The 27,613-nt window shown below is 35.2% G+C and overlaps 1 protein-coding gene and 1 pseudogene across 1 annotated transcript; one reads left to right on the top strand and one right to left on the bottom strand.

Annotated features, from left to right (window-relative positions):
• LOC128226260 (uncharacterized) lies at positions 1–7,184 on the bottom strand (annotated as a pseudogene).
• Positions 7,185–7,820: 636 nt separating this feature from the next.
• LOC128227162 (synaptotagmin-1-like) lies at positions 7,821–17,157 on the top strand. Its single transcript, XM_052937420.1, has 5 exons — positions 7,821–7,921; positions 11,350–11,481; positions 12,861–13,705; positions 13,974–14,115; positions 15,543–17,157. The coding sequence occupies exons 2-5, from the start codon at positions 11,376–11,378 to the stop codon at positions 15,896–15,898; spliced, it is 1,449 nt and encodes a 482-aa protein (XP_052793380.1). The 5' UTR covers positions 7,821–7,921; positions 11,350–11,375; the 3' UTR covers positions 15,899–17,157.
• The last annotated feature ends 10,456 nt before the right edge of the window (positions 17,158–27,613 follow it).

Here is a 27,613-nt window from a genome sequence, read left to right as displayed (position 1 = left end):
TTAACCTGGCTTGTATATGACATCAAAATCATAGGCTTGCATTTTCATTCGCCACCGTTCCAGTCTGGCTGGCGGCTTGGACTTCGGGTTTTTGTATATGTGTTCAAGCGCTTTTGCGTCTGTTATGACGGTGAATTTGTGTCTAAAGAGGTATATATGCCAGTGTTCAATTGCCCATACGATAGCTAAGTTTTCTTTCTCGGTCTGAGAGTACCTTTTCTCGGTATCTGTTAATGATTTGCTTGCATAGCTTACTACTTTCCCTCCTTGCAGCATGATTGCTGCTATGCCTACGGGGCTTGCATCTGCAACAATTTGTGTTGTCAATTTTGGATCGAAATATGTCATTACAGTTTCACTGCTTAGATCCGATTTGAGTTTATCAAAAGCATTTTGCTGTCTTTCTTCCCAAACGAATTTGACATCTTTCTTCACGAGCATTCGCAAAGGTTCTGTCGTTGTGGAGTAGTTTGGTATGAATCTGGAGACATAGTTTGTCATTGCGAGGAAGCTTCGTACTTCTGATGCGTTTTGTGGAGCAGGTGTGTTTTTGATTATTTCACACTTTTTTTTGTCAGCAGAAAATCCGTTTTCACTGAAAATATAGCCGAAGAATTCAAGCGTTTTCTTGTTGAATTCACATTTCTGTTTGTTCAGTGTGAGGCCTTTTTCCTGTAGACGTCGTAGGGCGGCTGCCAGTCTACTGTCGTGTTGCTCCTGCGAATTGCCATACACGATTATGTCATCGTTGATGTTTTGTATACCTTCAAGTCCTTCAAGTGAGGTCCGTATTGCATTTTGGAAAACTTCTGATGCACATGTTAATCCAAAGTTTAGTCTTTTGTAACGTCTTAGACCAACATGTGTAGTGAATGTGGTTATGTTGCGTGTTTTCTTTGAGATTTCAAGTTGATGGTATCCCTGATTTAAATTCAATTTTGAGAATATTTTTGAACCATTTTGAAGTCCACAATAAGATCGTCTATTGTCGGTATAATGTGTCGAGTCCTTTTAATGGCTTCGTTAGGAAGGCGCATGTCTACACAGATACGTATTTCATTGTTTTTGCTCTTCGGTTTCGGTGCTACGACAATCGGTGATACCCAGTCTGTTGGTCCATCTACCTTTTCGTTTATATCCATGTCTTCGAGCCTTTTGAGTTCAATTTCCACCTGTTTTCGAAGGTGAAATGGTATTCTTCTATGTGGTTGCACAACGGGTTGAACTGTATTGTCTACAAATAACTCAATTTGTGTGTCTTTCAATTTCCCAATTCCTGTGAATACCTTCGGGAATTTATCGCATATTTCACTTTTTCATGTCATTGAATATATTTCTGGAACGACTTGCAGTGACACTGATGTAGAGTATGATAACAGATTTCCACTGTTTCCTTTCGTTACGTATATCATGGCTGTCGTAAACTTGTCTTTGGTTTCTATCATTGCTTGAAACTGGCCCATAATTTTGACAGCTTCAATTGAACCGTATGCGTATACTTTCGTATCCGTTTTGTTTAATTTTGGCTTCGGTTTCATGGCGTTGTATGCTTTTTCATCAATGACATTTATCGATGACCCTGTGTCTACGAGCATTTTTAGGGCATGACCTTCGACTTTGACTTTGATTGTAGGTCGCTTGTAGGATATGTCTGGCTTGTTTGAATTTATTACAAGTCCAAATGCAAATTCGTTACTGCTTTTACCATTGTCCGAAATTTCACTGTCTGAACAATTATCGGTACCCAATGTATGCACTGGCTTTGACTGTTTGTGCTTTGAACAACAAACAATCTCAAAATGATTCATGTTCTTGCAAAAATTACATATTTTGCCGGCAGCGGGACATTGGCCATTCATGTGCGGATACTCCTTACCACAGTTTCTGCAGCTTCGTGTTTTCTGTTGTGACTGAAGGTAAGTGTTGGTAGACTGTCGTTGTTGACGATGGTTTGGTTTTCGCTTTTGCCTGATTGCACAGGTGTTGTAACTGTTGTTGTGGTTGGCTGATTGTTCTATCTCGCTTGCGTTTTTGTCAGATAGTTCTAGAGATCGCGCTTCTTTGATTATTTCGTCTAAAGATATTTCTGATCTGAGCGCTTTGCGCCTTAGTCTTGTTGACGTACAGCCTTGTATGATTTGTGACTTAATTTCCTTGTCTGTATTTGCAAACTCGCAGTGTTCTCCAAGCTTTCTGAGTCGTGTGTGGAAACTGTCCAAGTTTTCGTGAGGTTCTTTCTTTGCCTGTCGAAACTTGTACACTTCGAACTCAATACTTTTCTTGGGTGCAAAATACTGGGTTAGTGCTTGCTTGGCAGCGTCAAACGTTTCCTCGACGTCTGGAAGTGTTGTAAAAATGTCATAAACATCTTTGCCCTGGCAACTATAATTTCCCTGAAAAAGATTAATATATCGATTTTAAAAACCAAGAACCCTATATTTTCATTGATGCTTATTACAAAACATTTTAGGTGTTGCAGTATTGCAAAAGTTTTGATCTTAATTTTGCGTAACCTATTTTCTATCTCTAAAAATGCCACACATTTAAATAAATAGAGAAGTGTATTTCAGTGAATAGTGCTCATGTTTCCAATGTACATTAAGTTAACATGTTGCATTAACTACCTCAAGGTCAAGGCCATTTAAAGGTCAAAGTACGAAAACGCCAACCAAATTTGTGAATTCCTGTATAATTTTCTTTATTATGCTAATACCAATTAGTATCTAATTTGGAATGAAATAAATGTAAATTAAATATATTCCTTTACATCAGCCTACTTTTTTTATGAAATCTTTAACATGATAAAGTAAACTATCCTGTTATGGTTAGCGTAAGGACCCTCTCAGAATATATACAATATGTCCGCCAAATCGAATATGACCACCACATGGCATTAAGTACTAGTTTTAATGATAGAGCTGCACATGGGTCAGGTTGGCTTTGAATGGGCTTCATGGTTACCCAAATGTGTAGTATTTGGCACTGAAAAGTCCTCATGTGAGAAGCACATGTTTTTTGGGGGCTGTGAATGGGCTGTGTTGGGTTGCCAACATGTGGTGTATTAGGCACTGAAAACGTTAAATATGACAGCTGCAAATAAGCTTGTTTGCTTTTAAACGGGCAGTATGGTTGCCAAATGTGGTCAGTTAAGCACTGAGTAGGCTAAATTAGAGCTACACATGCGTTTGTTTGGCTCTGAATGCGCTTTATTGCAGTCATAATGAAAATGATAGAGAACTGGACTGACTTAGGTTTAGACCCTTTAAAGTTTGTTTATCTATGCATATGCTTTACTGTAGCCACAAAAGGACTGGTCTGCCCTGGAAGGGCTTGTGTAGAAACCTTCTGTTGTTAAGAATGCCCATTGTTATACTGCTTTTGTGTTTACTTGACTTATGATGGACTTTAATGAAGCTGCATTTGAGATTATTTTGAATTGAGTTAAATGTAGAAGAACCCTACTGTGGTGTGTTTAACACTAGATAAACTTCATTGCAGCAGAATTTGGATTTACAGTACACTGAATTGACTTTACATGTATTTCTTTACACTAAATGGTCTCAAGTATTACAAAACGTTTGATAGAGCTCCCTTTATTAACGGTTTTTTAACACACAGTGAACTTTAAAACATTCCGTCTTGGGCTTGTTTGATAATGAGTCGGCTTGTTACAACAATTAGGATACAGAGGGCTGCTGGAGACATATTGTGTCTTCAAGAGACAATTTGAAATCGCGCCCTTATTTGGTTTGACGAATTCAGTGGACTTATAGAAACTCGTTTTGACTTTTTAATAACTGTTTCGACCTGGGGAAAGATATTTATTGGGTTGTTTGGTAAATTTGTTTGGAAAATTAACACAATATGTTGTAAAAACACAAGATGGCCTTAAAAGTTGATACTTCCGGCTGAATGGGCTTACATTAAACCCCTGAAAAATATTTCATACGTAGCTTGTTTACCATTGGATGTGCCCAAGAAGATTTTGATTTTAATATATGATGAAGATGAAATATAATTAACACTTATTTGTGATGTTAATAAGTATCATGAATTTTTCACATAAAACGAAGCCATTAGTAATGACGATATTGGTCATAAAAATATTTGCATTTTGATATTCAAATGATTTGGACTTTTAGATTTTTGAAATGCGTAACATGTTAGAAAGTGTAAGTAGAAGAATCATTGTAAGCTTTTCTTAAATAAAATGTATTTTTTTAACAATTATTGAATGTAAAAAAATGAACTCTTGCTTTGAATATAAGTACTGAATTGCATGATAAATGTCATTATCGGGGATATTAACGCAGTTGGGCTGGTTAAAGTACGCGTTTATATGATAATTGATAACACTGATCTTTATTTAAAATAAAATAGTTTGTGTTGAAAAGAACTTTAGACATAATGATGAAGCTTATATTATTCACGTAAGATATCAATATCTGTATTTAATACAACTCTTTTTCACTAAGCGATATTATGTTGCAGTAATTTAAGAGAAATAAAAAATGTCATCCTGTCAGAAAACATTTAAACTGCACGTATTAACGTTTGTTTTTATTCTTTAAAAAATAAGAATCAAGAACGTGTTTAAAGTTGATAACTTCCAACGTATTAGCTGAAATAGGAGTGTAGTAGCTTTTATAATTTGTTGTATTTGAAATTTTAGCATACCATTTTGGTATCATATGAGTCTGAAAGAAAGTCCAAATAGATCAGTCAACTTAAAAAAAAAGGATATTGAAAAAGAGGTAGTTTTCATACCCTGATCTTGAAATGACCATGACAGGTACCTTGAAGTAGTCAATGTTATAGGTATATCTTAAGTTTTTCAGAAGTAATACCTATGGGGATATTCATCTTCAATGCCATATTTAAACATAACAATTTACTGAACTGAAATTTTATCGTGGCCTTTATGGACGCCATCTCACACCAAGCGTTGGAAATTAGACCATCACTTCCGTTTACAGACATTGCCGATTATTTTGATATGTAACGAAACAAAAATATACAAAAAATAATGAATTTCAAGAAGTAAACAGGTTTTGGATACCATAACTAGATAACCAGTTCCTGCAAGAAGCCAAAAAGTGCATTTATAGATAAGAGGTAACACGAATCCTATCTAGTTCACCATTTATTATGGTACTAATTAAGTGGAAAGCGCAAATCATAACTAGATACGGGCATAAATCGGTGCATGACTTTCTCCAAGACATACAGCTCCAATGAACACTATTCTCGCAAATTAAGATATATGTTATAATTCAAAATCTTTATGTCGGGCGCAAAACATACTCAACTGCGCTACCACTACTCGACAGCGCAAACACTAGAGCAACAACACCACCACTGTTATGATTATACGTGCATACATGTATTTCCTTTTTAAGAAGTAGATTTTGTTGTTGTTTTTTGTGTTCCAGTGTAAGTACTCAACATAACAGTTATATTTGCATACGCTACATTGCTGTAACAGTGTGTGTAAGCAACGATGTGTACTTGAAATGCTAGCAGATCTCAAAATATGCACAGATCCTACTCAGGAGAAAAGCTCATGGAACACCAATTCGCACAATGTTGAGACTTAATTGTAGTCAGCCTGCAGTAAAAATGTTCTTACACGGTACAACATTCTCCGATTTTCGAAATATGTCCGTTGTATAAAATTATCAAATAAAATATAAATCACATTCCCGTTTGTAGAAGTAAACACAGGGCACTGCTGCACCACGTACGTGTCGACAGCTCATTTTCTTTGCACCACTGTTAAGTGACATTGACGTTTAGTGGCCATGCACTTATTTTAATTAACTATTTACGATTTATAATACGTGACAAAGCCTGCTTTGTCGGCATAACTGCATGATGTCTGTAGGAGTATTGTACATAAAATATGTTATGGCTATTACGGTCATAACGAATTAAAGAATATAAATCACTGTAGGCGTAATTATCAGTGACCACACCAGCATTTATGACTTGCCTGTGAATTAAACAAGACATCATACCGTTCTTTTCGCACCACTCCGTCAATAGATTTCACAAGTTAACCAAATTGTCTCAGACAAACCTGGATGATTAATTTAATTAAACGGAGATGCGAATGCCGATCCCAACACTGACGGCACGACGACTGTTAATCCCTCTATGTCAATCAATCCGCTGTGTTTGAATGAAATTATAATGTCACCTGACTTGGAGCTCAACGTTTTTTTATTCTAAAGCAAACGTATTGTGCGCATTGCCAGTCCGGTTCGTCTCGATAGCCAGTGCGTCGTCCGATCATTCGTCGCCTCCCATCGATGAGTTCACCCCTCAATTCAAACTAATTGTAGTCCTTGTGGAGTCTTCTCTTAAATGTCGAAATGTGAAGTATTTGCATACTTTTAAAATATTCTTGATCAGAACGGCACAACATCGAGGTATGTAGCATATTTCCTGAACTTCTACCAAGTTAATGATATCGTGAACTGGCATTACTTTATATGCTAGAAAATGAAAAAGGCTTGTCAGAAACTAAAAGGCGTATATAATTAGGCCTTCCACATGCTGTGTAAAAGTTCACTAGGCCGAGTCTCTTCGAAAAAGCCCTTATATTGTTGGCTTCGTTCATGGCACATTTGTGCCCTCTTGTCTAACGTGTATATATATATATATATATATATATATATATATATATATATATATATATATATATATATATATATATATATATATATATATATATATGAGATAAAGCTTAAAGCTACATTCTCACAGATATACTTATTTACAACTTTTTTTATTTTTTTTCTTTGAAAGAGCAAATTTTTGCGTAAATATCTGCAAACCAACGATTTAAGATTGCTGACAAAAACAGATCGTAGTTTTTCATATTTCCGTTCGAAAATTAATGTTTTATGACTTAAATAACCGTTACTAACGGTTTAAGAAAAATGCATAAACATCAATTTTTGAACATAAATATAAAAATCTGCGATCTAAGTTTTTGTCAGCAGTCATATGTAACAAGTTTCCATGGATTTTCGCAAAAGTTGGCTCGTTCTAAGACAAAAAATGAAAATAGTTGTCAAAACGTTCAATCTGTGAGAGTGCAGCTTTAACGAACACTCCTCTTGTTTCACTCCTTTAGTGTCGTAGATCATGTGATAATCGACAAGGTGTTTTTTCTTCATGTCTCATGTCTTTTGATCACGAAACTACACTTGTACATGTATGTTTGTGTTATGTAACGCTATTGTATGGTTCCATATCTGTTTTGCAAGTCCACATTACTCATTATTTATAGTACGTTCTGTTTTGATATGTTCAAATGTGACCTTGATCTGTCATTTGACCCTTTATTCGGCGAAATAGTGTTTCGGGTTTTCGTCTCATCGGCAAAAATAATGGTCAGTCGTATCCTTATGAACAATTGTATGTATATGCTTATCGCACATTGCAGTCATATAACAGGCATTACATGGATCATTATAGGTATTTGTCACTTCCAGATAGATATTGGTTAATCGTAGACGAGCGAGCGTTTTATTGGAACACAACATTGTGTTTAAATAAGTGCTCTGTGAAAGCGATGTATTATGGGTAACTATCTATATAAGTCTCGCGGCAGACGACAGCATGGCAGTTGAATGAATGCTTGAAAACCGAAACTATTGGAACAGAACCTACAGAAGTCAAAACAATGATTAATATTCATAAAGTTTCTTGACTGCTTTTGACTCGGACTTTTGAGTTTTGCGACTCTGTGATTTCTTGGATTTACACACCATGATTGGCTTGTTGAACCGACTTCAGGGCGTTGCCTATTCAGGACACGCCAGTACCCCGGTGTCCAAAACTATCCATGGACACATAGCAGAACACTCGACAACTTCCTATATAAAACGTAACATAACAGATGCCGACATTCGTAAGTTGACGCTTTTAATACTTTGAAACATTAAGGTGTTGTATTTGAACGCGATACATAAAATATGTAGTATGTTAAATTGTTGAAACAAAATATTTAAATGATATTGTAAAATATCGTTTTAATTTATCGTGCTACAAAGTTGACAGTATTTCAAGTTGACGCGAAGATATCACATACACATTTACTGTAGCTCAAATAATATTTATTTCCTATTTTGAATTTACAAAGTACAGCAATTATTTAAAGGCGCACAATATAGGGTGATGTTTGTTTTTTGATTTAATCAAAATCATGTTTAATTCATTCGACTTTATTTTTTATTATCCTTTATAAAAAATGTTTTGGCCATAAACCACGCTGTTAAAAAGGCGCCATAATAATATCGCTTATACTTTTGTTAATTTTGTTTTTGGCATATACAAACAGTTTCAACAGCTCCCCTCCCCCATATTGTGAATATAGTTCTCCTACTGTAACTATAATGCGTGTCTGCGCACATGCCACTGTTTTCAAAGAAACGCAAATAACTTTTCATTCGAACCAATCTTATACAAATGATTGTCTCTTTACATATAAACGTTTGTCCTTTTTAAACGAGTGGAAATCTATGTTGACATGTCATGTTGAAACTAGGGATAAGACGCGATGCGATACGATACGTAGCGATACAACTACATGCCGATACGATACGTAGCGATACAACTACATGCCGATACGATACTTAGCGATACAACTACATGCCGATACGATACGTAGCGATACAACTACATGCCGATACGATACGTAGCGATACAACTACATGCCGATACGATACGTAGCGATACAACTACATGCCGATACGATACAGAGTTTAGCATTCAAGTATAATAAAAACATTACTAGAGAAACCAGAGTATATAATAAATATAATATATACTCGTATGCCCAAATATATTTTCTGGCAATATTGTGAAAATAATGTTACCAGTCAGAGAAAAAATTCTTACCGTAATATATTTTCATCTTAAATAATTATATAAGACGTATTTCATTCTTAAAGTTCTCATGGTGACGAAAAGTTCATCTTTTTCGACATTACTATGAAACGGTTGAAAAGGGTAACGGTTCGCTGGTCGTGCAAATGTAGGGCAAAATTGTCGCCTGTGTGTCTTCGGATGACGTCACTGGGAAATTATATACTTTTAGTAACTAGAAAGAAATCGGTGAATAAACCAATCGTTTTATAAACAATAGCGGATAAGTATAAATTTCTTACCGGAAAGCGGGCCTGTATCGGGCCAGTTCGTTACGACATTTGACCAACTCGTAACGATAAGCCGGGCTCGTGAATCGATACGTATCGGTAACGGCAAATACCGATACAGTATCGATATTCTCTGTATTATCTAATCCCTAGTCTATACTTAACATTTGATAGTCTAATGACCAAACCATCTTAGGATGTACTATTTGCAAAATAAATTTAAAGATTGATTCCTATTTTGTGCGTGTATGGAGTATAACGCCTGGCGCGATCTTGCAAATCCATAAAGCGCGCTTCTTGGGAAATTTGCAAAGTGTTTATATTTTTTGAATGCACAAAGAATTCAAACCAATCCTTACATTTACATTTGTCTCTGCTTGTTTGATTTTGTTGTTCTTAGTATGATTTATAAAGCAGTTCAGGTAAAAATAAGGGTGTGAAATCTGTTTAACGTATGTGAAAAGGTACAGCGGTTATTCGAAACATCGATTACCATCAGTCAATGTCCAATATCAGGGTGCTTAACGTCATACTGCCGAACTGTGATTGCAAAATGTGAAAAGAGTAGGTCTAATGTTAATATACGCAATATAATACGGTGCTAGCATCATAAGCACCATTAGTAATTTGCAACATGGTAATGGAGACATGAATTAGCGTCGACGTTTAAATGTATTTCCACCATCTGCGTCATTATCATTTCATCGTGTACTGTATATATACAATATATGTGAAGAAGTTGAAATAATAACGTTAGCATCACCACAGTGACTTGCATTTTGGAAATTAAATGTTATTATTGACAATAAATGTGTTGCGACCATGCTCGAAGTCATTGTCCATCATTCCACCAACATAACATTTTATTTCCAAAAATCAAGTCACTATAATCATCTTCATTCTGCCTAGATGCAGATATTGTGTTGAAGATTTTGTCCAAAGGGGTTTTTATCTTTACTGATCGTCGGTGATAGGCAGTCTATTACTGCAATACAATGACAAGATATACGTGTTAGTGGACTCGTTAAAAACACGGGAGCATGTGCATTTCCCGACTGAACATAAATGTCTATAGACCTTTGTATATGTAAACAGGAATGCATTTGTATACCTGTCTGTTTACATCTCGTTGTCTGTTCACCAGATTCTAATCAAGAGCAAAAATGTAATTTGTTGTAAACATAGTCGTATGTCTAAAGATGGTAAATAAAATGTGTTGTTTTTTTCTGGTTAAAATACTTCCCTTCTTGAACCTGATTACCCATATAATAAAAGCGTAGTTAATCACGTTTGCTATCTTGGGAATAACAATCGTGTCATATATCATGTAGAAGCAGTGGGCGAAGGTTATTTTTAAGCTATTACAGAGTTCTCCGATCTGAAATAAAAATGAATGGCGCAATAGATCTTGACATTGTTGATTTGTGGCAACACGGGGGAAGGTGGCCCGGGTCACCTTGAACTGGCACAGATGCCGGGGGCCAAGGCATCGCACTACTTAAATATCAGGCGCTCTGTAACCGGGCTGCATCACCAAATCCAAACCCAAACGCAGATCCTGGAGTGTCGATCATTATACTGTATCAGACTAAACAACATTCTTCTCCGAAAAACGTAATAAGTTTCCATATTTGAACCAATGTAATCGTAACCTCTATGTGATGTTTCAAATTACATCGCGCGTAATGGTTGTTCTGGCCTAAGCTCTTCCGACGGAAAGAGTCGCAACCTTAATTTCCCCTCCCCCGCATTCTCAGAACAGTCTGCTGCGTGTCTCTCTGACAGCATTGAAAGCTTTATTTGCCTCGAGGTTATGCATTAGCCAGATTTGATGACAGATCGCGAATTTTTGAGTTTGCTGTATTTGCAGTATAAGAATAATAAGCACTGCAGGAGGAAATATCGGTTTAGTTAATAAGTATGTTTAGCAAGTTTACAAACTGCTGATGCGGGATCAATAAAATCGAATAGCTAGCTGCTTTCCTTTAAAGACTTACATTATAAAACAATTGTTTCAATTTACCAATATATCTTAAAAGCATTATGCCAGCTGTGCGAATCATGGCAGTCACATAGCCTATGGATTACATTGTCTTAGCGACCTACATCTATGATGGACGCTCCAGACAGGTCGCGGGATTCCAGTTTTATTTATTAATCTAGAAGTGTATTTTCTCTGCAGCTTACAACGTGTTGATTAAATCCCCCATGCCGGAGAACATGATCCTAACACGACCAGAAGCGGATGCATCGGCCGCGCCTACGGCAGAGTCTCCGGTTGAGGCCGCGGACACCTCCGATGAACTGACATCTGGTAGGTTATATAACCGTTTCATACGCAATACTTGTATTTTAACGTTGAATAGATCGACTTCAGTGAAACATGAATTTATTATTAAGTTTGTGCTTGAACATCTAACAACTTATTTATGTTAGTGTTTGACCTCCATTCGCTCGTTGTGCTTTAGCACTTTATTAATGAGGGAGAAAACTTAAACTTATGTGTAATAATGAAAGTGTTATGAAAAACTCTCTTTTTTCGTATCAATAAAACTCATATATATATATATGTTGTAAAACAGATTCAGTAGGTTGTGATTACGCATACAGAAACGGTACAAATGCATGGGCCACACGTTGATGCGGGTTCATGACGTAACCTGTCATGTTGTAGTCATGCTGTTCTCAGAAACATGACCGATGGTTGTAGTAGTTGCAGTAGAACGATGTGGGTTCTACCCGATTTTGATGTTGAGGCCTAAAAAAATACATTTGGTTCGGGTTACCCGACCCAACCTACGGAAAATGCGCCGACCCTACCATTTTTATAGTCAGTTTGAAAAAAAAATGAAAAAAAAAAAATCTTTTTTTTTAAATTGCTTTTCAATATGTTGTTTAAAACCTTAAATGCTTATACAGAAGATAACTTTAACACCATTCCCAAACGATGAAAATGACACCCTAACCAAACAATTTTGTTTTTATGCCTGATCAAGATAATTAATTTTACATAGGCAGAGGAGTGGCATTTTTTAGTTCAGCTTCTGTTTTTGATATTACCGTTGAATAGCGAATATATTTGTTTGGAAATATAGCCACATGATTGGACAATTATCTGATGCTACACCTAAAGCACCAATACGTTTAATACAAATATTATTTTAATCAAAGGTTTTGCAGGTGCGGTGTAAGAATTAAATAAAGCTCCGCCATGGCGATAAATCAGAAAAACGCCTACTTATGTCATAAAGAAGTAGATAAATTCTAATCAGAATGAAAATCAAGTGTTTTTGAGACACTAGCGAAGCCTGTTATAAAATTCATTGATGGAAAAAATCTAATTATTTTCCTACTGGAAATTTATATTGTTTTCATTGTCATTTGAATACAAGTTATTTTTCTGGAAGCAAGATACTGTTTTTGCTCATGACAACACAGAGTCGCCCATTCTTTGGATGTCTGTTTAAGTGCATTTAAGAACATTATAGTCTATAGACAACATCAAGGCAAAATGTATCATTGAACATATTTAGCTTTTACTATGCATATATGCGTATACAATAAAATAAGAGTCCTTTCACGGGAACACTCGTTTCATTAAACTTCTCTATATATAACGTATGTAATCGCTTGTTTTTGTCAATATCACTGTCTTGCTGCATCTCATCATTTCGCCTCCTCTATAATTTTCAGTGCTCATTATCGTTGGTGTTGTGGCGGTAGTGCTCGTTATCGTTACGGTCGTCCTTCTGCTTTGTCTGCGCAAATTGCGACACCGGCGACGAAAACGCACTAGCCTAGCGGCACGCTACGACAACATATTTACCACCCTTCGACGACCGTCCCCCGTCGCCATTGTCGACACCCGCCGACAGCTCAGCGAACCGTCTGCGTATCATTCGACGTACAATACGTTCGATATCGTAACGGAGTACCAACAGGAACTCGGGGGAAGTGGACGTTACCTTGAAACCGGAAGGGACAGTCGGACCTCTAGAAAATCAAGTGACATTGGAGGCGAGAAACTGACCAAAGTCCATAGCGTTGACATGGGATCGACGTCGATGGGAATAAAGAAAAAAGTCCTGAAAAAATCTATGTCAAATCCGGTACTCACTTCTAAGTGCGAAAGTGAGCCAGAGAAAGGCCCATCAATCTCATTCACACTGAAGTACGATTCCAAATCCCGCCAGTTGAGAATGAAACTGCTGTCAATCGCCGACCTGCCTCAGAAGTGTTACGGCTACGAGGTGTCTGTGGTCGTTTACCTGTTCCCGCGGAACGTGGACGGAATGCACAGCAGGACGGTGACCGGCGCCAGGGAGGTAACGTTTAACGAGAACTTCCTGATTGACGACCTGACCGTGGCGGAAGTAGAGAAATCCACTATGCGATTTCTGCTCCAGTACCGCAAGAAATCGCGCTCAAGCAAGGAGGATTTCCTTGGCGAGATGAACATGAAATGCTGCGACTATGACTGGGCAACCAGCGAAACGCTCAACTTCACGGCAATGCCGCTCGGCTCCAAACAAAGAAAGGTAAGTCACGTGACTAGCATATGTCTATAAGTGCTTATAGTTTACCACGGGAGCTAAAAAGTTTTTTCGAGGCTAACAGAGGTTCGTATATATCCTAAATCTAATAATGTTCAACTACAAGTTTTCATTTGTAAATGATGCTTCCATGTGGGAAATCGAATTCTAAGTACAAATGAGGTAAATTAAATGTAAATCGCAAACTAGACATTACTTGTACAACGCCGGTATCACTTGTCACTGCTAACCTCCATGCCCTACCCCCTTCCAGGGCACCCCGGACAAATACCTACTGGAGGAGCTGGGCTCTTTATTCGTGTGTCTTGAGTACAAAGCGGGCGCCACGCGCATCAAGGTTATGGTGAGGAAGGCAACAAACCTACCCAAGTCGGACAAACTCATAGGAGACCCGGGTAAGACAAGCAATTTTGTCTTAAAAGTAATTACATAGTTTTTACAAACTAAAAGGGGGGGGGGGCATTACTAGAATATGTATACAAATTTATTTGTTCAAACATGTTTTGACATAAATAGTTATAAAACACTAGATTATTTCAATGCATTATTTGGCATATGGCAGCTTACACGTCTCAATCTGACTTAAGCACACGCTATCAATATTTGGGATATTATTTGAATCACATACGACAATGCAAATGCTGTTTATTACCATCCATATTCAAAACAAACAGTATGGTTTAGCATTGAAAAATAACAAATGGTAATTCATATTGCACTCCTTATGCCGCCATCTCCAACATGGCATTTCATTTAGGATCGCTAAACTCCATCAAGTACTGATGTAATCGTTCCTGGTGTAGTCCGAATACGGACACTCGAGTCTATTACCAAATTTAGATTAATGATGCTCTATAATAGCAATCTATTGTACCACATTGATGTTGAGGCCGTTTTAACACCAAGCTACGAGAATAACTAGGATTCAGGAATATAAGGATGGTCCTGTTCAAAATGTTTGGTGACATATTACTGCCGTTATTGATAGCGTTCGCGAATTCTATCTAGTTAATATTGGCGAAACGTTTTTGGTAAGATGAATATCATAAGAATACAAAGGGCTTGAAAGTGCCCAGAACCAATTATTATATTACTTATTAAGTGGAATTCGCAAACCATAACTAGTTAACCTGTTAATGTTTTACAGCTAAAAAAGGTAACAGGTGGCAGTTCTGGGCACTTTCAAGCCAATTTTTAGTCTTACGATATTAACTTACCGAAAAGGTTTCGCGAATATTAACTAGATATCTGGATAATTATCGAAAATTAAGTGGTTAACACGAAACAATTCGCGGACGTTTACAGGTAAACTTACGGCAGTTTTATGCCACCATAAAAATGCCATTGATTGTGCAGAAAATCTTGATATAAAGAAAAAAAATCAATAAATGTCCCAATCATGTTTGAGCCCATATATTTTGCATTATTAATATAATTTGAAACAAATTGGCAGACAATGAGCGCTATACCTGAATCATTATTTCATCGTTATAAGAAACAAGAAGCTAACACCTTCGTATATATCTGCTTATGATTGTGGTTAGCAATAATCAGACTTACGCTCGCAACAACACGTATCTAATTCCACAGGTCACATATTATCTCCTCGTTACTGATATAAGATTTGCAGCCATATCTGTTGTAATTGGTAGAACATGGTGACAAAATATTTGCTTATTCTCTTTTACAATATATGAAAATAAATAGCAATAACTTCTCAGAATTATTTCAACCTGACTTACACGTGTGGCCGATTTGTCATATAAGTTGCAATTTCGTCTTTTCTAATGCATAATGTTTTATATGATTATACTTTTTCCAGGGCATTATGTCATTATCAATCTACAAAAGAACGACCAAGTGGTAAAAACGAAAGAAACAAAAACTTCAAATGGGTACAACCCGATTTGGAATCAGCCTTTTTTATTTGACTTAAGCGATTCGCCGGAAACAGTTTACAGTTTAGACTTTGTTATCATGCGCAAGAAATTACATACGAAAGACGCTGTGATTGGTCACGTAGCTATTGGAGAAAATGGCTGCCGGAGTGGGCGAAGTCACTGGAAGGAGATAATGTCTCCCCGGCCCCTGGAGACTGCCAAGTGGCATTCCATAGCCCCCGTCCTGGGGAAAACTACTGCTCAGTGTTCATTTGACAGTCCAAGTCCAGAGTGGTGAAACCACTTGTGTGTTTCATGGACACGTAAAGAGCAATGAATGCTGACGTTTCAAAATGTGCTAAAAAAGCTCTATCGTCGTACATATGGTATATTTGTATTTATTATTTTAAGACTTTTGTGTAAATATTGAGATACTTGTACATTATTATACCAGTTATTTGTTTGGTGTCTCTTATTATGAATTACGATTGATTATTTATGGCATACTGATCATGTGATGTAGAGAAGCTTTAGTGTTCAAGCGAGAATGGAGTATTTTCCAAAGAAATAGGTCGGAAATATACCTTGGGTATCGATACTTACCCGGGGTACTTAGTTGGATAAGAGATGTCGTAACCGCAATCCCGCAATGTGCTGACATATTATATTATTTTTATAACCAACATAATGATGCCACATTGTATTCCAGAACCAACATATGTATAAATAAGCATACCTATTAGTTATGTTTTCTTCTGTCGCCAACAGACATACATCACCCTTCCTTATCTTTAAGCAATAGTCGATGCAATATGAGCCGCATCGCGCGATTTTGGGCTTTCGTACATAAATATTATAAATGAAATAATCATTAATAAAATGCCAAATATAATGATTTTTCTATGTTAATCAATTTCTTCCAAACTTCTTTCTTTTTAAGGTTTGTCATTGGTGCGTCATTTTCTCCACAATTTATGACCATTGGTTTACTCATGTTTCCACAGCAACCATGGATTTCATCCCAACATATTTTGCCTGCATTAATAGCTGTGTTTAAAACTGCCAAATGTACTAAAAATACAAAACTGATTCATTATTTTTATCTTAATTTATGGTCATTGAAGATTCTATGATAAGAAAAGAATTTAAATTATAAGCTAAATGTGATATTGATACGTTAATTTTGAACGTCATTTGAATAATGTGCTTTCGTAACGACGTCATTTGAATGACGTCAAATTTAGTATTCAAAATGTGCAATACATGGTCTTACTTATAAGCACGTATCTTACGCAATTTAAGTGATATCATCATGACATTTTCAGAATATCTTCCTGAAATATAATTTCATTCAAATACCTTAAAACATTGTAATAGCAAATATATGTCCGAAGGCCCAAAATCGCGCGACGCGGCTCATATAACTTTACCCATTTACTTTCTAAGAGCTTAGCATATCAAGAACAAAGACAAAGTCGAGTTCAAATTACGTATAATTAAAGACTGATTCTTCGTTATTCTTGGTATGCTGTGACTGGTTTATTCCTATATGCTCTAAATTGGGAAACATCGTTTTTCTATCAATATAATAAAATTAATTATTCTATTTTGATAAAGAAATATGATTCGTAATAAAAAAAAATCTACAGTGTACTCGAAATTGTGCACTTCCCTCCACTTCTGGGGCCTTTTCAAAAAGATTTTAGTCGAATTCAATCGTAGGTTGAAATTATCTTAGTGTCATAGTTTCTGCTACATATCTGAGTGAATTCAGCCAGTGTTAAAAAATGAACACAACGTAAAGGATTTAAAATCAATGTGTTGCCATATGTGATGTTCCATATGTGCCATTTATACAAATTTAAGATTGTTAAAGATAAGACTAAGCTCCTTTCTGAAACGGGCCTCTGGTTCTATAGTCTATTACACTAACACTTTAATATAACCAGTTTCAGTTATATTAATTCATTATCAAAATTGTATTATTGAATTATATATATGTTGTTGTCTACTGACATTATTTTTGAAATTTTGCTGATGTTTTATACAGTTTGTTTATATATTGTTACTTTTGAAATGTATAAATTGTTATATTAATAAAAGTAAAGAAATATTACAATGTGCCGATAATGTTTTAGACAAATACATGCAGTATTCGGAATGACACTTTCCCATCTGATGTAATTATTAGTGCGTGCACCACATGTGCAGATTCTACAGCCGCGTCAAGAGGGTGAACGTTTTTAATGGCAGCTCGTTAATAAAACAAACAACAAGTGGAACGTAATGGAAGTTCTTACTGTCATTAAAATAACTGAAAAACTTCTAAAATGTTAGTCATGCTGTCTGGATCTTGATTAACAGATGTCGAATACAACAATAAATAGTAAAATAAACTGTTTGCATACACATTGTAGTTCATATGTATTTTAAACCATGCTGCCCATGGGTTTTCAAGTCTGTGGTGGCACTGATCAATAAGGTAAAAAAATAAATTATACTTATGTTTTACAAGCAACCAAATACTAATTGGAATTTTGCTAACCAGAATAGCACGTGAGCAACGTTTAAAAGTTATTGGTGTTCGATTCTCGTGACTTTCGGAAGGATTTTTTATATACTTGGAAGATCCACATATTGTCCAAGTAATATGAATTAATATGTTACGGTTAGGCTATCATAATATGCCAAATATACTATTAATGCGGCTGGATATCGTTAATACCTTTTATATTTCCACCAACCAATTCAATTATGCCAAAACTTTAGTTACAAATGCATCCCAAGACCAGGAGTTTGATATTGGTGACTGATTTGGCTTCTGGGAAATCTTGACAAATTTAAGCCTTCCGACTTGTTTTCGACACAGTGATTTAGTGGGAATGAGCTCCTGCTTTGGTGTCATTTGACCTGTTCAAAATTTAGTGACATTTAACCTAAAATGTATTTTTTTTCTTTAGATTCATCAAAGTGTTCACTCCTACCAACTATCAAGCATAAAATAACTATGAATTGCTGCACTTTAACAAAGTCAGAAAATCTCGAAATGCCTAAATAGAGGAAAGTGAAACAACTTCAATTTCATCGAAATGTGATGGGTACGAAAAATATGCCAAGAAAAGCACCCAAACGAAAAGTTGCAACAAAAACATGCAGCTAACATGCAGATAAACCTTCAATCTTTCAAATCTTTTCTTATCTCAATTTAAAAAAAAATAGCATACATGTTGTGACTACATTACACTATTACTTCTTCCCCAAATTCGGCTATGAAGAAGAAATAAAGTAATGTATTTTATATTTTTTTAATTTAAAAACATTTCACAAGTAAAGGCTTTTGTGTTCGTGTATAATTGAAAGGTTATGAATGAAATAGGAATAAGGTTGATTGTATTATTAAATACAATATTATAAAAAATAGACTTTTTTTTTTAAAGTTGTGGACCTTGTGTTGCGATTTTTTGGGATACTTTCAGAAACTTGAACAAAATTTCGTCAACTAGATGCATAATCAGGTGAGAATACTGGTTGCAATTGAAAGATTGAAGGTTTATCTGCATGTTGGCTGCATGTTTTTGTTGTAACTTTTCGTTTGGGTGCTTTTTGGGGCATGTTTTTCGTACTCATCACATTTCGATGAAACTGAAGTTGTTTCAATTTCCTCTATTTAGGCATTTCGAGATTTTCTGACTTTGTTAAAGTGCAGCAATTCATAGTTATTTTATGCTTGATAGTTGGTAGGAGTGAACACTTTGATGAATCTGAAGAAAAAAATTAAAAAAAATTAGGTTAAATGTCACTAAATTTTGAACAGGTCAAATGACACCAAAGCAGGAGCTCATTCCCACCAAATCACTGTGGTTTTCGATAGTGTCATGTTAAAGAATATTTTCAGAAACAGGGAAAATATCAATTAATTTCTTCAAATAACTTTAGAAACCTCAGCCACCCTGCAGCAAGATTAGATCAGTTAAATAATAAGTTGCTTTTTGCGCTTTGTCAGTTATTTTTCATACATATCAATGTTTACGACATGTACAATTTGAATGTAAACAAACAGTAGAAGTGGACTTCATTCTGAAATTATTTTGGTTACTATAATTATTTCGCTTGATTATAGGTTAGATACTACGTAACATTACTGAAGAGATCAGCGGTTGAAATAGCGCTTCGTTCAACGGCACATAGCAGCCATTAAAAAGACCACTCACCTTTGGCATGGCGCTGTAGACGTCAGATTGTTGTATAATTAAGCGGCCGGTTTTCACCAGGTGTAGTATATTGCGATCTTACACTGAAATAAACACTTATCAAATGCTCCCACTTTGTGGGTGGGGGTATAGATTTGCTCTTGTCCGTCAGTGCATGCGTTAGTCCGTCCGTGCGTGCGGACGCACACACGAATGGGTATATATTAGGTACTAATTCCTTCATTCCTTATAGAAGATAATTTGTAAGGTAGCACTTGTTGGTAGGGCTGTGTATCGCCACTCAACTCACGATACGATACGTATCACGATACGGAGTACGCGATTCACGATATATCACGATACGCTTATATATATTTTTATGTAGGACTTTAATGTTTGCCTATTTTGTACCAAAACTATACTTTTAATGTTTTTATTATTTTGCATCGGCGAAGATGCGTGGTTGTGTTTCCATTATAATTTAATTCGGCCAGACCTAATTTACAAATAACTAGTTTTTTGTCTGACTTTGCAAAACCAAAGTTCTCCCAAGCTTTGGACTTATATTTTGCCTGCGCTTTTCTATAGGGTTACTCTTTACTACCGGTAGTATTTCCTTCCGCCATTCTTGACTTTGCAGACGACTGAAAACTGTCAAAACAGCGAAAGCCACTTCAGTCGCATTTTCGCATACAGATAGCTCGCAGATTCCCGTTTTTTTCTTATCTTCTGTAAATCAAATTTAAAAAATAAAATAAAATTGCATTTTTTTTAATAATTTTATTTTCATTTTTCATTTTAGTTTGAAAAAATAAACACGGTGTAGATAAGTAATATAACTAGTTGACACGTATTTTGCTAGCTCTACCTGATGTTTACGAAAATGCGGCTGAAGTGGCTTTCACTTTTTTGACAGTTAAAAATGGAAGTTAACAAATTGACCGGATCGTGCAAAGATGTTTGGAAAGTGTTTTAAGCATACAAACCTTAAGTCGAGATATCGAATCTAACGATACGCGATACACACGATTTTTTACAATGCGATACGATACAGTATATCGTCGGGTACCGAATCGCGATTTCACGATGCACCGATGAATCGTTACAGCCCTACTTGTTTGTAAGGATAAGTAGGGCATTACTTAGTCCGCATATTTATGATGGGAGTAATGGGTATGATACGACACTGTGTTGCTCAAAACCTCCGATCTATTTCACCTATTGTCAACCTTGGTGGAATATTATTCAGGTGATAACGTTTAAATTACACCAGTGATTTCGTTTCTTGCTGCACTTAGTAAAACCAGAGTTATGGCCCTCGAATCAGCATTTCTGGACCTGTTTCACTCAAAACTCCAAAGCCATATGACCAAGAGTAATTACATCTTAGGGAAATATTGTTGTGTTGGTGTGGTGAAGTTGTACACAAGGGGTTTTGTTTCCCGCTGCACTTAGTAAAACCAGAGTTAGGGCCCTTGAAGTAGCAAAAAAGTATTTCTGGACTTGTGCCATTCAAAACTCCAAAACTATTTCACATAGAGTCATGTAACATGGGGGAATGTTGTTCTGGTGATAAAGTTGTGCACCTTGGGTGTTGTTTGCCACTACATATGGTATATCCAGAGTTATGGCCCTTGAATAAGTAAACATTTGACTTTTTGGACTTCTTGAACTTGTGTCTCTCATAACAAAAGTGTTATTCATATATTCAGGGAGGCATTTGATGTTATTAGGTTGTGCAAATTGTGTAATTCTGATGCACATTTATGAAGAATGGACACAATCATTGCCCTTGCTTTTGTGACAAAAGCGACATATGCGGGTATCTGTCTCATATAGACACATTCTTAGTTTCATTATTATTACATAATTTAGTATCAAAAGACATTTAATTGCTTTATATTTTTAAGTACGCGCAAAACTGAATGCGCATGTACATGTAGCGTCTTTTCGGAAATGAAATCGTCGATAGTGTGTCCCAGCCCTGTGCGCACTGATGTTTGTAATCGAACAGACCATTCATTGTTCTGGACGGGCTATATTTCGAAATTATTGAAAAATATCAAATACATATTTTCACTGTTTGAAACAGCGACGTGAAATTTTATTTTCACATATTAATCCCCATAAACCACGGAAAAGAATGTAATAAAAGTGTCTAAGTACTTTAAAAAGAACGTCAAATCGAGGATGGAATTGTATCACGTGACTTTTTTGTGTGTCTATTTTATGTTATGTAGAATGTCATGACGTTTTTTTGTGTGTCTATTTTATGTAGAATGTCAAATCTAAGATGCAATTGTATCACGTGACGTTTTGTGTGTGTCTATGTTATGTAGAATGTCAAATCGAAGATGGAATTGTATCTCAGGGACGTTTGTGTGTCTCTATTTTATGTAGGATGTCAAATCAAAGATGGAATTGTATCAGGTGACGTTTTTGTGTGTCTATTCTATGTAGTATGTCAAATCAAAGATAGAATTGTATCACGTGGCGTTTTTTGTGTGTCTATTTTATGTATAATGTCAAATCAAAGATGGAATTGTATGTTTTTGTGTGTCTATTTTATGTATAATGTCAAATCAAAGATGGAATTGTATGTTTTTGTGTGTCTATTCTATGTAGAATGTCAAATCAAAGATAGAATTGTATCACGTGATGTTGTTTTATTTGCACATCATAAACCTTATCTCCAGTTAAATATAATATGTATATGTACATATCCGTATTTCATATGTAACATACATTATGAATGTAATATAACAATACCAATCCGCATGATTGTAAACAATTAAATTGCTTAATTTTATTGCTAATATTCCAGCAAGACGAATGTTTATTTCTGTTTTTCATGATTAAGGAAATCACAAGATGAAAACGTGATATTTCCTCTTGAATTCATTGGAAAAAACCCTGAAAAGGGTTTTAAACTGAAAACAAAAACCCATCCCGGACATGTATAACAAAATGTTGACGTCATAGTACTTATAGGGTGTGACGTCAACATAATGACATTTAACAGATATAAAATTTCGTTAAAAGTATCGGCCTATATAGTCAAGTGATTGTGATTTCAGTGATTTTTTTACTAACAATTTGACGCCGAATATCGGCCTTTTCACAATCGCCAAAAAACGCTAAATTCACAAAAATATGAAGAAAAATTCACAATTCCCAAGAGCTACTTGTGAACAAAGTGTTTTTCTATTAAATCGGCGTAAAAACTCGTAAAAGTTGTGTAAAACTTTGAAGATTTTAGTGGAAATATTTACACATAGAATACCGAATGACGGCTTTTATCGATACCCGATCAAGAAGACGCACGCTCCTAAGTAAAGCGCTGGCCGTAAAGCGCTCGGTCATGCGGAGCAAAATGACACAGCAAAATTTGTAAACAATTTGAGATTTATCGGCAAAATGTCAAGAAATGGCAAGTATTATTAGAAAAAAAATATAACAGATCCACGCTGCCGGTACACCAACAATATTTTCCGCCTTTAAACAGATTTATCTGTAACTCTTTGCATTTAATAGATATGCAATGATCTCAGTTTCATTGTTGTCTATTTTCATTTTAATGTCTATACTGTACAGACACTAAATCAGGCTGTATGTACGAGTATAACACTATTGTATTTCAGAATTAGGATTTTAATGTTTTGTTAATTTTTCACAATTTTGAACTTTAACGCGCTAAAATTTCACAAAAGAAAAGGCATGGGCTGTTTCACAAAAAAGTGAAAAAAATCACTGGATTTATAATTTATTACTGGTCTGTGAATATCAACTCTGTATCTATTTTTTTACATGTAAACGGAATAATAAACGATCTGAAATATATTTTGTTTTAAATTCTTCCGGATACTACATTTCTACGAAATGTGTAAAAAAACACACTAATCTTACATTAGTTGTCATGTGAAATAGTATAATCTCACATGAGGAGCTATTGTATACTAACGAAATATGAGGCAGGTTTATTTTTTTACATAAAACGAGCCTTTGGCGGGCTTAACAATTTTTCTGTCACGATTTTCATACCATGTTGTATGATAACATGGCAATTTATGTAAGTTTATATTCATCACATGTCAACATGGATTAGTACATTCGTCTCAAAAATAGTAAAAACGTTTGAAATAAGAACGGCGAAACGACGTTATGGTTGTGAAAATTATGTTCATGAAACTAGTTATGGAAAAGTTTAAATCTCGTTTATATGTATATATCTACTCGTTTCGTATTTTTATGTATTAAAGCTGCACTCTCACAGATGGAACGTTTTGACAACTTTTTTATTTTTTGTCTTGGAACGAGCCAATTTTTGCGAAACTCCATGGAAACGAGTTATATAAGACTGCTGACTAAACATAAGATCGCAGATTTTTATATTTAAGTTAAAACAATGATGTTTAATGCATTTTTCTTAAACCGTTAGGCCACACCAAATTGATATTTCGTTCCGCGGATTTACCGCTCCTATTTTTTTGAAAATGTAAAAAAAATATTTATTTTTTTTGTGCGCCCGCACCTCCATTTGTTTTTTTCAGGTAATAATTTATTAAAAGGCTAAAAATAATCAAGTGTAATTTTCCTACGCTAGTTTTCGTGTTTTTGTAAAGGGAAGTTACCGATGCGTAGTTTATTTATACTGTATATCGCTAAACGCATGGGTTTCAATAAATTCAATCAAAATGGTGGCTTCCGGTATAAACAATGTGGCTCGAAGTTTGGAAATTAAATCTTATTTTTGACAATAAATATGTTTTGAGCATGCTTGAAGTCATTGTTGATCGTCTCATGCACTATAGGATCATTATTTAAAGCAATCATTATGTAATAAAGCATGTGAATCTAAGACTGGTAGCAATTATATTGCGTAATTAGTGACTCGTTTTGAATGGAAATCGGACAGGTCAACTTAACTGGAACATGAGTCATTGTTTGGTCCAAATTGATGTATCAAGCTCATTTTTGATCAAATTCTGACAAAACAACATTTTTGAACAAATGTCTTTTCACAAATAGCGATAAAAACACTGGTCTGGATATACCTCAACATAAGTAAGCCTAAGTTTATCACCTTGTATTTTGTTTTTATTTGCAGCATAATCCGGGATTGTAATGCACTTGTCAATTGTAACCAATGCCCCGCCCACCCCTCGCCCTTGTTCCAGGGGTATACCGGGGACAGCAGAGGCAATGGGCTGTGTTTTTACCTTTCAGGTGGTCCCGCAGTGCCTAGTGAATGTGGTTTTGTCTTCATTTTGAAAATAGTCGGGAATGGGCCCCACATAGGTATTCGGGGTTGCGGGGTCATTTGACAGGGATTTTACCAGCAGTGTGTCCCTGCAGGTTGGATATTTTACCCGGGTTTTGAGAGACCGGAAGTCCCGGCTATTCCGCACTTGGGGTGGGGGGGGCATATACAATTGGCTGGTGCATAAAAAACATCTAAATAATAAAAAAATTACTCTGAAAAATGCCCTTGTTCTTTTTGTTTTAATAAACACATGTCATTGCATTTCCTGTGATAATAAAAACAAAATTTAGTCTATGTTATATGGAGTCTGATGTTTGATGATGCCTGTGTAAGTGATCATTTTTTACAAATCCCAAATCAATCCTAAGTTATGTCTAAATACAGTTGCATATGATTTTTAACTGATTCAGGTAGATTTATATAAATCGTTTCAAATTTTTTACTAAAAGCAAGGTTATTTATTATTATGAATGATCGTCATATTAAAGTACGTTTTAATTATATAAGAAATTAGATTTATCCATATAATGTTTGTACTAAACACTGATGAATAAATAGTATGTATTCCGACATGTTCCCAATGTCCATTAGAGGTTTTGTTCAAGATGGCATTAAAATGGGTTTAAGGGCAATTATTTTGAACAATCTTTCTTATTTATAATTAATATAAGGCCACTACTTTTATATAAATTGGTTTACAAAACCGGCGGGTCTAATTTTCCGAAAAGTACAAAAAAAATAAAAATGAATTTCACTTTTTATTTCAAAATTATTTTCCCGACCGTATTGATTTTGGTGCGAAACGAAAGAAAAACGAACATATAAGAGTACGAATGCAGTAGATCTCGACTGGTTTGTTGTTCTGTAGCCGTATTCGCCAATTTATAGTTATAGCATCTGAGCCAGTCAACTGTTATGGCAGCGCCGGTGGCAAAGGCGGAATTGACGATAGCAAGTTTACAAGTTTTACAAGTTTATTGATACACTTAGCACATACATACATGTGATAAAAGGTTATACAACAGTATATTAATAACTACAATAACCAGGCTGTGGGTTGTTACTATCAGAAGGAAGAAATAATGCGGAAAAGTGGCTACACATTTATGAAAAAAGGGAAAAACATGCTTCTATGATTATCTTACGTTTTGTGTGTTTGGAATGCCTGGTGGGTTTTTAAAATGATTTAATATAATAGCCAAAAAATTGCCTAATTGACGAAGTGTTTGTTCATTGTTTTCATTCATAAGAGATTCAAAATTAAGACAATTTGTGTTTCTTTGGAATCGCTCTGGAATTTGTTTTTTTCGTAATTGATTAAAAAAACTACATTTGAATAAGTAATGAAATTCGTCTCCGACCTCTCCAGAATTACAAACATTGCAAATCCTATCGTTACGTTGGACATTTGCCCATCTAAGTTTTTCAATAGGAAGATGGTTGTTACACATTCTAAAATTAACTAGTTGTTGTACAAGGTAGGGTGACAATTTATCAAAATACTGTTCATATTTATGTTCGTGTTTGTACAAACGGTAATTAAGGCATTTACTGGAATCAAAGACCTTGCTATGCCATATTTGTGAGTACTGATTTTGAAGACTTGATTCTATTTTCTTTAACAACATATGTCTAGCACCATCAAAAATTTGGTTTATCCATACATAGCTTAAACCACATTCATCTAGAATAGACTTCACACATGTTAACCAATTATAAATTTTAGAATTATGAACATAGTCTGAGTACATGAATTTATAAAACAACGAAGAATGTTTATCAGTATTTGATATCATATTATACCAAAAGCCAATAATTCGTTTCTTGATAACAATAGAAATGGGATATCTCCCAAGGTCTCCATATAGCATAATATGAGGAGTACTACGTTTAACATGTAATATATTTTTCATAAAATCTGTATGCATTTTTCTAACAGGTTAACGTCTGAATACCCCCAAAGTTCGCATCCATAAGTAAGAATTGGGAGAATAGTTGAGTCGAACAGTTTAAGTTGGCAATCCATAGATAAATCTAGATTTCTTATTTTTCTGTATAGACTAAATAAGCCTTTCCTTGCCTGTTCAGCTATATGTTTTTTAGCAGATGTAAACTGTCTGTTTTTAGAGAAAATAATTCCAAAATATTTAAATGTATCCACCACCTCGATTTGGTGGTTATTTATGATAAAGTTTCTTTTTCTACGGAAACGATCTCCAAATACCATTATCTTAGTTTTGTCAAAATTTATATCTAATTTCCATTGTGTGCAATATTCGTTAAAAGAATTAAGCACTGAAGTCAGATCCTCCTCTGTGTTTGCAAAAAGTACTGTATCATCAGCATATAATATAACAATCAGTTTTATATATATGTCGAAATTGACATCAGCTAAGACTAGACTTATATCATTTTTTTGTCAATAAGTAATTCTCTAAATCATTTAAAAACAGAGAACAAAGTATCGGTGAAAGATTTTCGACTTGGCGTACACCTCTAGCACAGGGAAAAAAGTTTGACATCTTATTATGAACAGAAATACAAGATTTGTTACCACTAT

The sequence above is a fragment of the Mya arenaria genome, chromosome 3, assembly GCF_026914265.1.
Source record: "Mya arenaria isolate MELC-2E11 chromosome 3, ASM2691426v1".
NCBI classification, from domain to species: domain Eukaryota; kingdom Metazoa; phylum Mollusca; class Bivalvia; order Myida; family Myidae; genus Mya; species Mya arenaria.
Note: the sequence above shows the minus strand (reverse complement) of the source record. Positions and strands in the feature narration are given on the sequence as shown.

Excerpts from the sequence above, each read along its gene's own strand:
- LOC128227162 (XM_052937420.1), top strand. The coding sequence starts at position 11,376 with ATGCCGGAGAACATGATCCTAACACGACCAGAAGCGGATGCATCGGCC. Across the intron at positions 11,482-12,860 it reads CTCCGATGAACTGACATCTG|TGCTCATTATCGTTGGTGTT; the intron begins GTAGGTTATATA and ends TATAATTTTCAG. Across the intron at positions 14,116-15,542 it reads CAAACTCATAGGAGACCCGG|GGCATTATGTCATTATCAAT; the intron begins GTAAGACAAGCA and ends TACTTTTTCCAG.